The sequence below is a fragment of the Clarias gariepinus genome, chromosome 12 (genome assembly GCF_024256425.1).
Source record: "Clarias gariepinus isolate MV-2021 ecotype Netherlands chromosome 12, CGAR_prim_01v2, whole genome shotgun sequence".
In the NCBI taxonomy this organism is placed as follows: domain Eukaryota; kingdom Metazoa; phylum Chordata; class Actinopteri; order Siluriformes; family Clariidae; genus Clarias; species Clarias gariepinus.
Genome location: NC_071111.1, coordinates 4,550,166 through 4,565,599, shown reverse-complemented (window position 1 = coordinate 4,565,599; position 15,434 = coordinate 4,550,166). Strand labels below are relative to the sequence as shown.

At 38.1% G+C, this 15,434-nt stretch overlaps 1 protein-coding gene across 1 annotated transcript; it reads right to left on the bottom strand.

Moving 5' to 3' along the window:
* Window positions 1-5: 5 nt before the first annotated feature.
* llph (LLP homolog, long-term synaptic facilitation factor) lies at window positions 6-4,504 on the bottom strand. Its single transcript, XM_053508797.1, has 3 exons — window positions 4,407-4,504; window positions 1,527-1,763; window positions 6-562 (listed from the first exon to the last, which is right to left on the bottom strand). The coding sequence occupies exons 2-3, from the start codon at window positions 1,750-1,752 to the stop codon at window positions 396-398; spliced, it is 393 nt and encodes a 130-aa protein (XP_053364772.1). The 5' UTR covers window positions 1,753-1,763; window positions 4,407-4,504; the 3' UTR covers window positions 6-395.
* Window positions 4,505-15,434: the final 10,930 nt, after the last annotated feature.

The window sequence follows — 15,434 nt, the reverse complement described above, 5'->3', positions numbered from 1 at the left end:
AATAATGAAATGTTGGATTTTTGGTTTTATTAAGCATGAAAACATATGAATATTTAATTTGGAGAAATTTCCATCATGTTCTATACCACGCCCACGATTACAAAATATAAACAGGAACCAGTCTGTAATCAACTCAAACAGATCCAAACAGGGGAGAATGTCAGGGTTTAATACATGAAAACAGAGAACAGAGAAGCACACGCGCACACACTCACGCACACACACACACGCGCACACACACACACACACACACTGCTCTTGACTCTAACTGATCAGTACAGGAACAGCAGAGTGTATGATATAATCACACCACCTGTCTGTATTACACAGACAATAAAACGGTCCATAAACATTACATGACCACACACACACACACACACTTGGTGTATGTGTAACTACCAGGCCTGACCCTTCTTCTTCTTCTGGCCCGTTTTCTTGCTCTTGCGCTGGTGTTTGAGTTTCTTGGCCTGTCTCTGGCTCATCCACACCGGGTACTGCCCGTGTTCATTCAGCTGCGTCGCCTTATTCCTCTTACTGTCCGTCTCCATCTTCCCCATCTCACCTGGAGAGAGAACACACACTGGGGGCTTTACAATCACGGAAAGAGAAGACCAGAGGAATCATGTCTTTATAAAACCCCTAGACTATTATTACTATAAACAATATAAATGAATAGAGACGATTAGATGATTTGAGCAGAGTGTGAACACCGAGTCAGGAAACAGGACTGAACTTAACTTCTACATAAACACATCTCTCATTACATTATGTACTGAATTTAATTCTGATGTGATTTTAACGAGAAGTAAAAAGTGATAAGGAAATAAATAAAAAGAAAGCAAAGAAGAGTAAATAAATAAATAAATACTGATGTCTGAATTCAGCCGTCATTAAACTAAGCATTAAGTTCAGTGTGTGAGAGACACCAGACCCCGAGGTAACAGTGACTCGGGACGACTCGCCTCCTGACACGACCTCATCACCACACCTCCTGCAGCACCCGTCTGATTAACACCGGGGTTTTATCATCACTTTCATCACATTAAAAAATGAACGTTTTGTATCTGAGCTTTATTCAGTAGCTTCACATCTGAATTAAAAATGAGTAATTTAAAATCCAACGCTGCGTTTAAAGAGTTTAATATTTAACTTCAAACACAAAGTTACACTGTTACTGTGCTGGGCAGATCGTGGCGAGACTGATTAGCGCTGGCGGGGTTGTGAGACAGGTGTAAGTGTGTGTGATGAGTGTGTTTGAGACTTATTCACTCAGGATTTAAACACACGGTTTTTGATAATGTAACGACATAAAAAGGCGTTTCTGTTGAGAATGGTTCCAGTCCGGCGTGGTCGGTCCTGCCTGATCTAACTGGACACACCAGTCTGTATGGTATTAATGTAATAAATCATTTGAAGTGAGATTTTAGAGTGAGTGTGGCGATCCTGTTTAAATAAATAAGGATGAGGAGGTTTAAACTGTGTGTGTTTAACACTGAACATGGTGTGAGGTGCACCGAGAGTCTCACTCTGTTCCCCGCAGTCGTCTGCGCTCATCTCCACGTCCTGCGCTCTCAGCTTGAGTGCGTGTGCGGGGACCAGCGTGGCCGTCTCACACACGTCCTTCATGCTGATCTCGCCCGTCCCCTCCTGACCCAGAGCCGCCTTCAGGCGAGCCAGCTCCTTCGGCGCGTTCTTCTTCCTCTTCTCCGCCCTCATCTTCCTCTTCCACTTACTGCGCAGACTCTTCGCCATGGCAACCGGACCTGAGGCGGGAAACACAAAGTCTGGGGTTCAAGGACAACCATGTTCACTTCGTATTAGTCCTGACTGACTGGGTGATTAACACCACATGTGTGTTGATTAATTAATAACGCGTTATTATACTAATACATTATATCTAATGTAAAATACTTTATATAGAAAGGAGTCTTAAAATGTTTTAAAGTTGTTCTTGAAACGAATACTAAGCAAAAGGAAGCAAACTTTTATATAATTTAACTTTATTTAATGTTGCAAAATGTAATAATCACTACATTAATAAAAAAATAATAATTTACATTTTGCCATCAGCTATAAAACCACAAATCAAGCTCAGTCAGCTGTTTACTTCATTAACACACAACAACAACTTTCCTGCCTTAACTTAATTTATTGATTAAAGAAAACAAATACAGCGGAACCTCGTCATACGGGTTTAATCCGTTCCGGAGGCGAGATCTTAAGGTGAAATTTTGTATTGTGAAACATATGTTCCCATGGGAAATAATGGAAAAGCAGATAATCCGTTCCCGCCGCCCAAAGATATTACCAATATTACCAATTTCCAACACTGTAATCATATTTCTGCAGATAAAAACAATCAAAACATTCAGTAAAGACATGAAATGAAGTAATATATGAAGCAAAATATGAAGTAAATAGACATTAAACTTCACTTAACCTTAATTTATGATTCCTCTCGGCACCGGCTGCTTTAAAAAAACCAAACTGAAATGGCTCCGTTTTCTTCTTGTTACCGTCCTTGATAACATTCTTTGAACACATGGTGCTACGTCTTTACTAAATCTTACACAGAATGCAATAAAACCATCTAAACTCGCTTCTTTTGGCTTTCCACTGAGGCAAACAACTTTTTGATCCTACACACGACTTCAGGGTTCGGTTCAGTCGCTCGTATGCTGAAACTGCCGTGGCAGAACAACTCTTACAAAGTTTCAGTTCGTAAGGCAAAAATTCACCAAGATGGCAGTGTACACAAATAACCAATAACAACATAAACATGCTTTTATACACACACACACACTTCCTTAACAGATAGAAGTATTGTTTCCGTTATGTTAATTTAAATGATTTTGGCATCAGCAAAACTGAATCCAGCATTTTTGTAGACTGACCCGTACACGGAGTGTGAGTGTTTATCAGTCAGTCACAGTCCCTCTGGTCCACACCAACACACTCACTGACTCGAATTAGCTTTGCTGAAGTCATTAACTCAAGGGTTTACATTCTTTCTCCAATGTATTAGTATAATAACGCGTTATTAATTAATCAACACACATGTGGTGTTAATCACCCAGTCAGTCAGGACTAATACGAAGTTAATAACATACAGACAGCACCAAGAGGTTTTTATTGTTGTTCTCAAAGACATGAAGGATCAGATGATATTTTATATATTCTTTATATACCCCTTAAACTTTCCCACTATTAAATGTAAATGTTTTTTATTGGGATTTTATGTGACACAATGACACAAAGTGACATAATTGTTGAGTGGAAGTCAAGTCAAGTCAAGTCAAGTCGCTTTTATTGTCACATAAATGACAATGGAAGGCATTTCAAATAAAAATCTGAAAGGTGTGGCGTATATCCCCGCCCCCCCCCTTTATTCTAATATCCACCTGTGTGTGATTTAATCTGATTATAAATAAATACAGCTGTTCTGTGAAGGCCTCTGAGGTTTGTTAGAGAACATTACTGAACACACCAGACAGGTTTAAAGCATGGTTAGGTTAGAAAAGTTGGGAAACTGTTCAGCTAGTGACTCATTTTCACACACTGTGATGCTATGATCGATCTTTAACGTGTATCTGATGTTAATGAGCTTTATTTATTATTTGTTTAATAAAAACACTGAGTTTAGTAGATGCTACCGTAGCTCGAAAACATTCTGTGCCTCGTGTAACAGAAATACAGAACTCATGTTGCTCATGCTTTTTATTATGTACCACCTGTAAAGATGCACAAAGTATTGGCACCCATTTTAACACGCTGGAGTGGTTTTAAGACAAAACTTCATCTTTATCCATTTATCTACTTTTTTCATTTCTCATCTGTGATTCACTCTCCGATTACCGAACAGGGAGTGTATTTGTCTGACCACCAAAGAAGGACAACTTAGTGTAAACAAGGCGTAAACATAAAAACTTTTAAATGTCATCCCTTTCCCATTGATTGAAATAAGATGAAATGACAATAGATTTAAAATCTTCCTGATATTTAGCCACCAATCCAGTTAAAACCAATAGTGATGTTTAGTGATGTTTAGTGATGTTACATCAAACAAAGATTTGTAAATTACAGTTAAAATAATGAAGAAGTTCATCTTTCTTGCAGGCAGACATGTATGTAGGCTTCAACCTGAAATTATTATTATTATTATTATTATTATTAATAATAATAATAATAACAATAATAATAATATCACTGATTACACTAAAGCTGATCAAATTATTTTTAGTTTTAACCTTTTTGACTACTCCTATAAACTCCTTTCCCTTTCACTTTAGTCAGCTAATATAGTATAAATATAATAACTTATTTACCTTTCTCAGCTAAAGTTTGTATTTGCGTGTGATGTAAATATCGCGTATTATAATAATAATAATAATAATAATTGTACTCACAGTGTTATAAACACGAGAAGCTCTCAGCAATAGACACGTGCTCACGGCTGCCGGAAAGCGATTGCCCAGCTTTACGACAGTACCGCACTGAAAGTGAGTAAACACGTCATCGCTGGGGAAGTGTCGTATATTTTATCTCGTATTCCAATTTTATGTAATTCATTTTTAAGGCTTAATGTTAACATTGTGAATGTTTTAGTATTTATGCGATAAAATATTCAATATTTATTAACAAAAATATATTATTAAATGTCATTACACTTCCGGTGACGTCACGTGGAGCGTTTCAAAAACCAACCAATCAGAGCCCGCTCACTCTTCCGGGTCATGGTTATACAAACTCTGCCTAGCAACGGTAGAGATGGCTTTAAATGTCTTTAAATGTGCATTTAGTGATTTTTTTTTATACAAACAAACAGTACAATAAGCCATTGCTTTAACTCAAGTGAACTAAGGTGCTGGTAAAAGTCACACAAAATGTGAATGCAGATAATCCGTTCGAGCCACCTAAAATATTACCAATATTACCAATTTCCAGAACTATAATTATTAAAACAATAAAAACATTTTTAAAAAGACATGTAAATGAGGTATATCAGTTCCACTTCATCCTAAAGGTGCTTGATGGTGTTGACCTCAGGGCTCTGTGTTGGGGCTGGTCGAGTTCCTCCACACCGAACTCATCATGTCTTAATAGTCCTTGCTTTGTGTACAGGGGCTCAGTCATGATGGAATAGAAAAGGAAATTCAACAAACTGTGTACACAAAGGTGGAAGTGCAGCATTGTCCAAGATGTCTTGGTATGCTGAAGCATTAAGATTGCCCTTCACTGGGGATAAGGGGCCCATTGAAACACCTGAATTCAAGGTTTGGAGAAATACCTTTGTCCATATAGTGTATGTAAAGTAAAGCTTTGGCTTTGGCTTTAATGTCCTCCTGCTCCACTGAAATCTGTTTAAATTATGTTATTAATAATAAACATCCTGTTGTTTACACTTAGTATACAGTAAACACACTTATAGACATGTAAGTTGTACAAATCATACATCCTCAGTCTATAGTGACATATTTAACTGACTGATCTCACGTCATGTATCCTGCGATGGATTGACACTCCATCCCGCATTGTGCCCTCAGTCTTCTGGGATAGGCTCCAGGCCCGCCGTAATTCTGTATACAGGATCAATTGGTATAGTCGATGAGACAATGATGATCTCATGTCATGAGCTCTCTGCAAACTTATAATGCAGTAATTCATGTGTCCAATAGATGGAAGCAGTCAGTAACAAGCCAGTGTGAGTTTTGTTCTGATGTAGAAGCGTAAACTCTTCTGTCCTGAAGGTGGCGCCAAACTTAATGATGGTAAGCACTGACACTGGCAAATCCTTCCTCCAGAAGAACACTACTGTGAGAGCTGCTGTTAGAGAGAATTAATCAACACCTTCTTCTGACCAATCAGAGCACAGGATTCAACAGTGTTATAGTATGACATCCACAAGTGGAGAAACAAACAGAATCTGGTGTGTCCTAGTGACTTTTCCTCTGGCAGTAAGCTGATATTCGTTTCATTCGTAAAATGTGCGTGTGTGTGTGTGTGTGTGTGTGTAGAGCGCTGTTTGTTTTGTCTCCTCCACTTAAAGCTTGGTTAGAGAGTGTGATGAGTGCGTGTAAGAAATAATTAAATCCCTAGACATTTCGTTATGAATATGGGCAGATACACACACACACACACACACACACACACACACTGAGCGCTGCACTCTGATTCCCCCTCACTCCTTCTGGATTTTAGCAGGTGTCTGATCCTCTCCACACACACACACACACACACACACATTTTCCATTTAACAAATACTGATAATGTTTTTCAGTCTAAGACAAACAGAGTGGTGGAGTGCTCCAGATGTTGGCAGCAGCAGCTTGTGGGCGTCAGGGTTTGTGTTAACGAGTAGATTAGTTTTCACTGTGTGTTTGGACTGGTCTTGGTTAGGGCAGTAAATAAGGAAAGCAGTGTGCAACAGTGCAGAATGTCTCCAGTATGTCTTTACTAACATTCGACTTACAATAAATAAATTGTATTATATGTTTATTTGTTACCTACATTTTGTTTCAAATATGAAATTAATTAACCTTATTTAGTTATTAATTTATTTAAATAAATACCAAGCAGGAATCCTTCCAAACCGCAACATCGGGATGAAGCTGTTTTTGAAAGTTAAAATTATTTCAATAAAATAACATGCACATTAGGCCAATTGGCGTTCTCAAAACACCCGTATTGCGGGAGTGTGTGTGTTCCAGGCCTCCAGCCCCCCATGACCCTGTATAGGATAAGCACTATAGTGTGTAAGTGATAGTAATGCTAAAACAATGTTGAATAAATAATTCTAAAAACATTGGAAATAAAACCTCATAACAACATTTACTTAGTGCACTGACACCATTTAACATCAATCTGGTTCAACACCAGTGAACAGTATTACTCATGATTTAGGCGTGGTGCACTACTGCACTGCAGCTACACCACAGTGTCTCTGTATAGCTTGGATAACTGACATTCTGTTTGGAGATTTTTTTTAAATCCATATTAAAATAAGTATTGCTTTGAAGTTGTATTTGCAACATTGTAAAGCAGTTCAGTTGTTGAACGTTATCTCAGCATAATTTAGTCAACGTTGGTCCTAAATGGTCTTTTACAAACAACCTGATCATGTTACCACCACAAACTGAATGAAAAGAGCTGGACAAACACTCTGTGGCATCTCACACACAGGCTTGGAGCAATGGAGACCAAAACCGTAGGCTGGAAGCATGTTGGACATTTTAACATGGGGGTCTATGGGAACTGACTCACTTTCGGAGCCAGCTCTTAGTGCAGGGGTGGGCAAGTTCCCAGTTCAGCTCCAACCCTAATCAAACACACCTAAACAAGCTAATGGAGGTCTTCAGGATTACTAAGGCTACAGGCAGGTGAGTTTTTTTCAGTGTTGAACCGCTGCTCTCTAGGACCAAACTTGCCTAACCCTGGACTAGTGGACATTTGAGGAATTGTACATTTCCTGCATTCGGTAGACGCCCTTATCCAGAGCGACTTACATTTGTATTTCATTTAAAATTGAAACAGTTGTGGGTTAAGGGGCCTCACTCAGGGCCCAACTAATTGCCATTTGGTTACCAAAACGTTTTGACAACCAAAACCTCCTACACACACTGGTTTATGGTTGTCTTTCCTTCAATTATACAATTTTATTCATTGTTATTTAACTCATGGTGTTCCTACACATGGACAGATCCTTTAACTTATTAATAAAAATCATAATTCAAAAAGTCATAATCCCAGAGCATCACTATCCGATCCCGCTCAGCTATTGTAGAGTCAGATCACTGAATCCTGGAATATAAAGTATGTGTTATTGGGTGGGTTTGTGTGTGTGTGTGTGTGTGTGTGTGTGTGTGTGTGTGTGTGTGTGTGTGTGTGAGGCTTCACTGAATCACACTCATTGTCATACATTTCTTAATGACTGTTCCTTAAGCACTAGAAAGCAACAGACAGAGAGAAAAAGAGAGAGAGAGAGAGAGATTGTAGATGCACTGATTAAAAAAATTGAATTCTGTTTTTGAACTTAATAATCAATTAAAAACAAAACATAACATAAAATAATGTGTGTGTGTGTGTGTGTGTGTATGTGTTCATGCCTGAAATCAAATTTGTCACAAGGTGTTGATTAGTTTTCTATATTCAGTAGAACAACGTAAGTGACAACAGCAACAGGAATGACCTCATCAAACCGAGGACCTGCTTTTAGCCTCCTTACACACACACACAGACACACACACAGACACACACACACACACACACACACAAAAGAGTCATCTGACGTACAAACTACATCAGAAAAGTAATCGATCCTGTCTCAAGTTGTAGTGTGTGTGTGTGTGTGTGTGTGTGTGTGTGTGTGTGTGTGTTTATATCGATTTGCTCAGGCCGGGTGGAATCAGGACACCGGGTTACACTAATGCCCCTGTACAAAACACAGCGAGTGTAACGTGATGCTCTCGGGCTGCGTCTTAAATCATAAATCAGAGGACACACCTGATCTAGCCAACGTACCTGAGTGTTTACTTTTACACTAGCTAGCGCTTTAATCAAAGGCTAAGTCAGATTTAGCAAAGTAAAGATTTCAGATCTTAACTGATTCCACGGTGCTTACACTGTGTGTGATTTCTTACACGGTAATGTAAACTAGGAGAGAGTACCAAGCACTAAAACACTTTGCTAATGCTAGCTACGCGTGTAAGATTAGCTCTAGCATTTTAATTGAAAGGGAAAGAAAATTGTATTAGAGTACTTTAGTTTATATAAAGATGAACAGATTAAGTGACTCTAAACAGTGTTATAGACATGAATGTTCAGACGTCAGTGTCGGGTGTGAGTTATGTACATGTGGGCGGAGAATCTGTCTAAAACAAAATTTGATTGTAACATGATATTCTTTTTTTTTTAAGTATAATATTAAAATCTGTTTGATCTTAATCATATTATTGTGACAAATGTGAAAAAAAAATTCATGCCGTAAAGGCAGTGGTGAACGTGTTATCGTTACAGCACTAGCGCTGGTCTTAACACACTCACCGTCTTCTCATTCATATTTCATCATATTCGTCTTTTCAATTCTAATTGGCAGTCAGTCTTTCTCTTTGATCTTACACTGTGTTACATTTCTATCCCCATGTTTAAGGGTGAGTGTGTGTTTAAAGGCAGGTGATCTACTGTAGATGCTATCGGATCCGGACTGCCTCAAGAAAAATGTGAATAAGCCTAATGTGTTCTGTGAATGTGTGTTCCAGGTAAAATATGAGTCGTTAAATCATGTTACTGCCATAAACTACCTGTCTAATGAAAAGGTGAAATTTACTCTCGTCATTTATCATTCTTACTGTAATGTGTTCTCTCTCTCTCTCTCTCTCTCTCTCTCTCTCTCTCTCTGTATGTGTGTCTGAAATCTCTCTGTGGGTTTAACCTTTTTTCCTTCTTGTCTCACTACACACACACACACACACACACACACACACACACACACACACACACACCTGGGCTTTGGCATGCAGCATGTGTTGCCAGGCAACACTCTCCCTCTCCCTGCCCATAATAATATGCTGTCTCAACAATGCAGGTGTGTGTGTGTGTGTGTGTGTGTGTGTGTGTGTGTGTGTGTGTGTGTATTTACACACCTTAATTCACACTCCATACTGAGCTCATCTAAGCTTGACCTCTGAATGCTCTTCACACAGTGGATTCGTTCTGACTTATTACGACCCTAACATTCACGCTGCTGATGCTTTAACAGTCGTTATGATGATTATCCGAACACATGGACAGTTTGACAGCGGAACGTGAGAAACGCCATTTATTCGTTTCATCAAATCGTTATTCACTGACACACCAGGTTGTTTATAACGAAACATTTAATTTGAAAACTGCTATATAACCTTATTTCACAGGCTTTAAACATATCTTTTTAGAGCAAATCATGACGCCAGAGTTTAGAACAAAAGTCCACACATCATGACCACATGCGTAAATTTTGGTGCAATATGCATAACTGTTTCTCACGTAATTTGTGTTTAGTGTATAAAGTGTGTAAAGTGTAATTTGTGTATCTTGTATAATATGTGTAAAGCACCTAATTTCTTTGGACAAGCCACATGTCCCAATAACAATAAACATTCTATTCTATTCTATTCTATTCTGCCATCCAATCATCTCACTCTTTCTGTCACATGATCAGTGAATAACTATGAGCTGTGGATCTCTGCTGTGAGTGAACTAAATGTGTTTTGGAGAATGTTGAAGACAAGAAAATCACGTAAATAAGCAACACAGTCTTGTCAATTATTACTGCTGGAGCGATACATTCTGACAAAAAATGATATGTGATTTGGATGTTGTTTGTATACTACCGCTCAAAAGTTTGTACACCCCTTATTCTAACTCCATGGTCGTTTTTGATGTTTATTTCTTTCTACACTATAAAACAATACTGAAGGCGTTTATCCCAAACACACAATAATCTCCTCTGAACAGTTGCTATTGAGATGTATATCTGCTCCTTCTGCTCTGTAAAGCTTCATAACGGCTCTAATCTGAGGTGCTGGTTGTTAACTGGTGATTTCTGAGGCTGGTGACTCTAAATGAACTTCTCCTCTGCAGCAGAGCTCAGTTTTGGTCTTGCTTTCCTGGGAAGGTCTTCATCATGGAGCTTGATGGGTTTGGCAAATGCTCTCGACACAATACTGTTCTTACAGAAACTTTTACAGAACACCTGACCTTCATGTCTTTAAATAACAATGGACTGTTGTTGTTGTTACATAATTATACAGAAAATATGTATATATGTAACATTATTAAAATATTGTGGCGTGGGCGGGGTTTTGGACTAGTAACCATCATGCTTTGCGGGAGGGGTTGTTAGGTGTTCACCCTGTCGAGGAAAGGTGTTTGGGTTAGTGGCTTCGGCCAGGGTATGTGTGTGTGGGTTAGAAGTGTGTCCTGTTGATGTGTGTTTTGTTGACTGTGTGGTTTATGCTCTTTCGTGCCATGATAAATAAAATACTCCCAGCAATTTGCATTGGGCAGCAAGGAAGCTCACTCGTCTCTCCAAGTCCCTTCGTAGCAGTGAAAAACGCTACAATATCTTTATATATTTAACATTATTAAATGTCACAAATAAAACACATAATAGTGAGCAGGTGACGAAAATCATGTTTCAAAAACCACACACCACTTTGGTCATGTAAAGCTACAGTACATCATAAAGAAATATATAATGAAGTATACAGTAAATACTGATATACTATATTTGCAAATGTATTCAGTTGGTGTGCTGAGTGCAATCACTAGGACTAAATCGCCTGATCTATGGGACATTTACATCACGCGATGCAGGTCCAGGGGACAGTGCATTATAAAAGACACCCACCACCCAAATCACAATCTGTTTCAGTGGCTGCCATCTGGTCAGAGACTGAACAGCAGCTTTGGCCACCAGACTATAAGGGCATTAAACACACAACCTCATCAATGACCAACAAATTTAGCACACAGTTGCACAGACATACAGTCACTTTATTACATATCATTGCACACATATCACAGATTACTACATATTATGTATAATTTATATTATATTACATTATATTGTATATAATTGATATCATAGTCTGCTTAGTCATTTTTATTTTGTACTCACTTCTGCTCCTAATATTTACACAAGCTTTACATTTACTTTCTGCACTGTTTCAAAGGCAAATAAATATTTTGTCACACACAACCATACACAGTATATCTTCAAGCATGTAAGGTGGTAGAGATGATGCCGGACCTTCTTCACCAAAGGGTTGACCATGACCCATCCTGCATGATGTGAACACCGATGTACCGGAAGCTGTTCACTCTCTCTACTGGGGTCGTGTTGATGATAATGGGCTGGTAACTCCTCTCCTGTGTCATGCGGAAGTCCACTGTAAACACATTTGTCTTGTTGACGTTCAGGATGAGGTTGTTCTCCTGGCACAAGATCCTCAGGCTTTTAATCCCCTCCAGATTCACCTTTTCATCGTTATATATAAATGATGTTATTCATGGACCAAAGCGATAAACAGAACTTGATTAGTCTTACTACTTCTACTACTACTAATAATAATCATATGTGATGTCCTGTTTAAATAACTTTATACTTTTCCTCACCCTGTGTGTTTTTGTGAACTGTAGATGGAGAGGAGCGCTCAGTCCTCCAGCTGCAGTTTAATTAGAGTTTGGGTGAGTGTGTATCACTGTTCGTCTCCTGCAGCTGTCAGAGTTAATCACAGTTCTACACCAATGAATCACACGTAGCTCCGGAGAAGCATTTATCCACAACGCCGATCTAGTGTCACACAAAACTCCCAGAGATTCCTGTCAGATTCAGGACATTTCCGACCGAGTACGTTTACACCAAAGCGATATTTTTTTTTTATCAAAGTGACTAGTGGTCCCCTTCTAAGGTTTTTTAAGAAAAGGTTTCGGAACCAGTTTTGCTTATTGTTTGAGAATAGAATCAGTAATACTTAAATGCAGCTAACTTACTGTTTGGCTGAATACATCTACTGCATCATACAACATAGAGCGTGCACACACACACACACACACACACACACACACACACACACACACACACACACAAAGAAACAATTGAAATTTTTTTGCTTTAAGATGAAGTTAAGTGTTTACATTAAAAAGTCAAATGTTGGTATTTGATGGTGAACATGTGAATTTGGCAATAAATCTTGGTGTTTGATGATGAACGCTGGAGTTTAATGGTAATTGTTGGTGTTTGATGTTCAACATTAATGTTTAATGGAGAATGTTGGTGTTTGATGGTGAATGTTGGTGTTTAATGGTGAATGTTGGTGTTTGATGGAGAATGTTGGTGTTTGATGGTGAATGTTGGTGTTCGATGGTGAAGGTTGCTTTTTGATGGTGAATGTTGGTGTTTGCTGGAGAATGTTGGTGTTTAATGGTGAATGTTGGTGTTAAATGGAAAATGTTGCTGTTTGATGGTGAATGTTGGTGTTTGATGGTGAATGTTGGTGTTTGATGGTGAATGTTGGTGTTTGATGGTGAAGGTTGCTTTTTGATGGTGAATGTTGGTGTTTGCTGGAGAATGTTGGTGTTTGATGGTGAATGTTGGTGTTAAATTGAAAATGTTGCTGTTTGATGGTGAATGTTGGTGTTTGATGGTGAATGTTGGTGTTCGATGGTGAAGGTTGCTTTTTGATGGTGAATGTTGGTGTTTGCTGGAGAATGTTGGTGTTTGATGGTGAATGTTGGTGTTTGCTGGAGAATGTTGGTGTTTGATGGTGAATGTTGGTGTTAAATGGAAAATGTTGCTGTTTGATGGTGAATGTTGGTGTTTAATGGAGAATGTTGCTGTTTGATGGTGAATGTTGGTGTTTGATGGTGAATATTTGTAATATGTGTATCAAAAATGTCAAAAATAAATGTTATATTAAAAAAAATATTTTATGAATTTTATGAATTAATTCAATTTATGAATACAATTCTTGATTATTATGTATACCACTGTGAGAAACACTAAAGAGAAATTCTCCATAAATTAATCGTACAGACAGATATACTTGATTCTGTAGATCATTAAAGCTGCTGCTTCACAGTTTGACTTCATGATGCTTGGTGTGGAATTGATATTGATTTTTGTACTGGTGCACATCCTCTGGCTTGGCATTTGTACCCTGCTATAAAGATCTTTCTCCAAACCCTGCGGTTAAAACTAATAGAACTTTTTCACTCAGTCACTTTCTTTATAAAATAAAAGATGATGCCTTTCTTCTCTTACTGTTCTTTTTATTTTTAAGATTATCTCCATGCTCCTTGCGCTACACTTTTTTCTATTGCTCCAAAGTCCAATCTTTATGCTTCCTAGCAAACTAAAGTCAATGCTTTGAGTTTATAATATTAGATGATTAGATGATGTTATTACATGATGTTGAGGGTTCAGCACAACCCTTCTCCACTGTCTGAGTGATGCTTGAGCAAGTACCAGCTGAAGTAAAGAAGATGTTTTTTTTTATACACTTTTTTTGTGAGAAGTGAGTAAGAAGTGTATCCTCGGCTGCTTTCCAGCAGAAAGTCGTTCCTGCGATGTGCATGTGCATCGATTTCCTCTGTGAAGCATTCTCCTCCCGCGCTCCCGTAGAGCATATGAATGATTCATGAGCCCAGAATTGGAGAGAAAGTGAACATGTGAGCAGTAAAAGCAGCTGGATTGACTCTCCGGCTCTGGCTTTATAAAGCGTGATGATGTTCAGTCACACTGGATAAGCAGCGGTGAAATCTGAGCGTAGCTCTACGCCCATGTTTCTGCTGCGTGAAGTCATACGGGATGGGAAGCTCTTTTTTCTGAGCTACTTTACTGTCACTTTACTGTAATGCTGCAGAGGTGATGAAGCACAACGGTACCCAGCTTCAACTGGGAGATAAAACACCAAATCAATACTAATAAAAGAGAGTCTGATGATTTTATTATTACTCTTCTGTAATAAACTAAAGTGCTCAATGTGATAATAATGCCAAGTACCAACATCAATCAGTGTTTGATCTTGAATCCTGGTGTTTATTGGAACTATTGGTGGTTGACAAAGAACATACAGTAATATGTTGGTGGACAATGATGATAAATATCAGATATCGAAGTTTGATTAGAGTGTTAAAGGACAATGGTAGTGAATGTAAGTGTTTGAAATGGAGTTTTGGTGAACAATGAAGATGAATGTTTATGTTTTATCCAGAGTGTTGATGGGCAACGATCATGAATGTTGGTGTTTAACAGTGATTAATGAATATTAATGGTATATGCTGGTGTTTAATATCATGTGTATGTTAATGGACATTGTTGGTAAGTATTGGTGTTTGATTTAAAGTGTTGGAGGACCATGATGGTAAACGTTTGATTTTAAAGTGTTGCTGGACAATAAAGATGAGTGTTGGTGTTTGATTTAAAGTATTCTTGGACCATGATGGTAAACGTTAGTATTTAGTGTTCGATGCAGAATGTTGGTGTTTAATGGAGAATGAAATTGTTTCATTATATTTGTTGGTGTTTGATGCACATTGTTTTTGGACTACAGTACAAAGGTGTATGCTGGTGTTTAATATACTGTAGATTGCTGGTGAACAACAGTGTTGAGTATTAATATGTAATAGAGAATGACATTGCTGGTGGAGAGTAATACTGTTTGGTAATATTAGTTGGTGTGTAATGGAGAAAGTTTTTGATGAATGATGGTGAACACTTGAAGAGAATAATTAGAGTGTTGATGCACAATGAAAAGGTATATTAGTGTTTGACATGGAGTGTTTACTGCTTGATAATGAATATTGTTATTTAATGGAGAATGTTATAATTTGATCAAACATGTTGGTGTTTGATGGTAATTATTATTGGACAATGATGGAGAATGTTGGTGTTT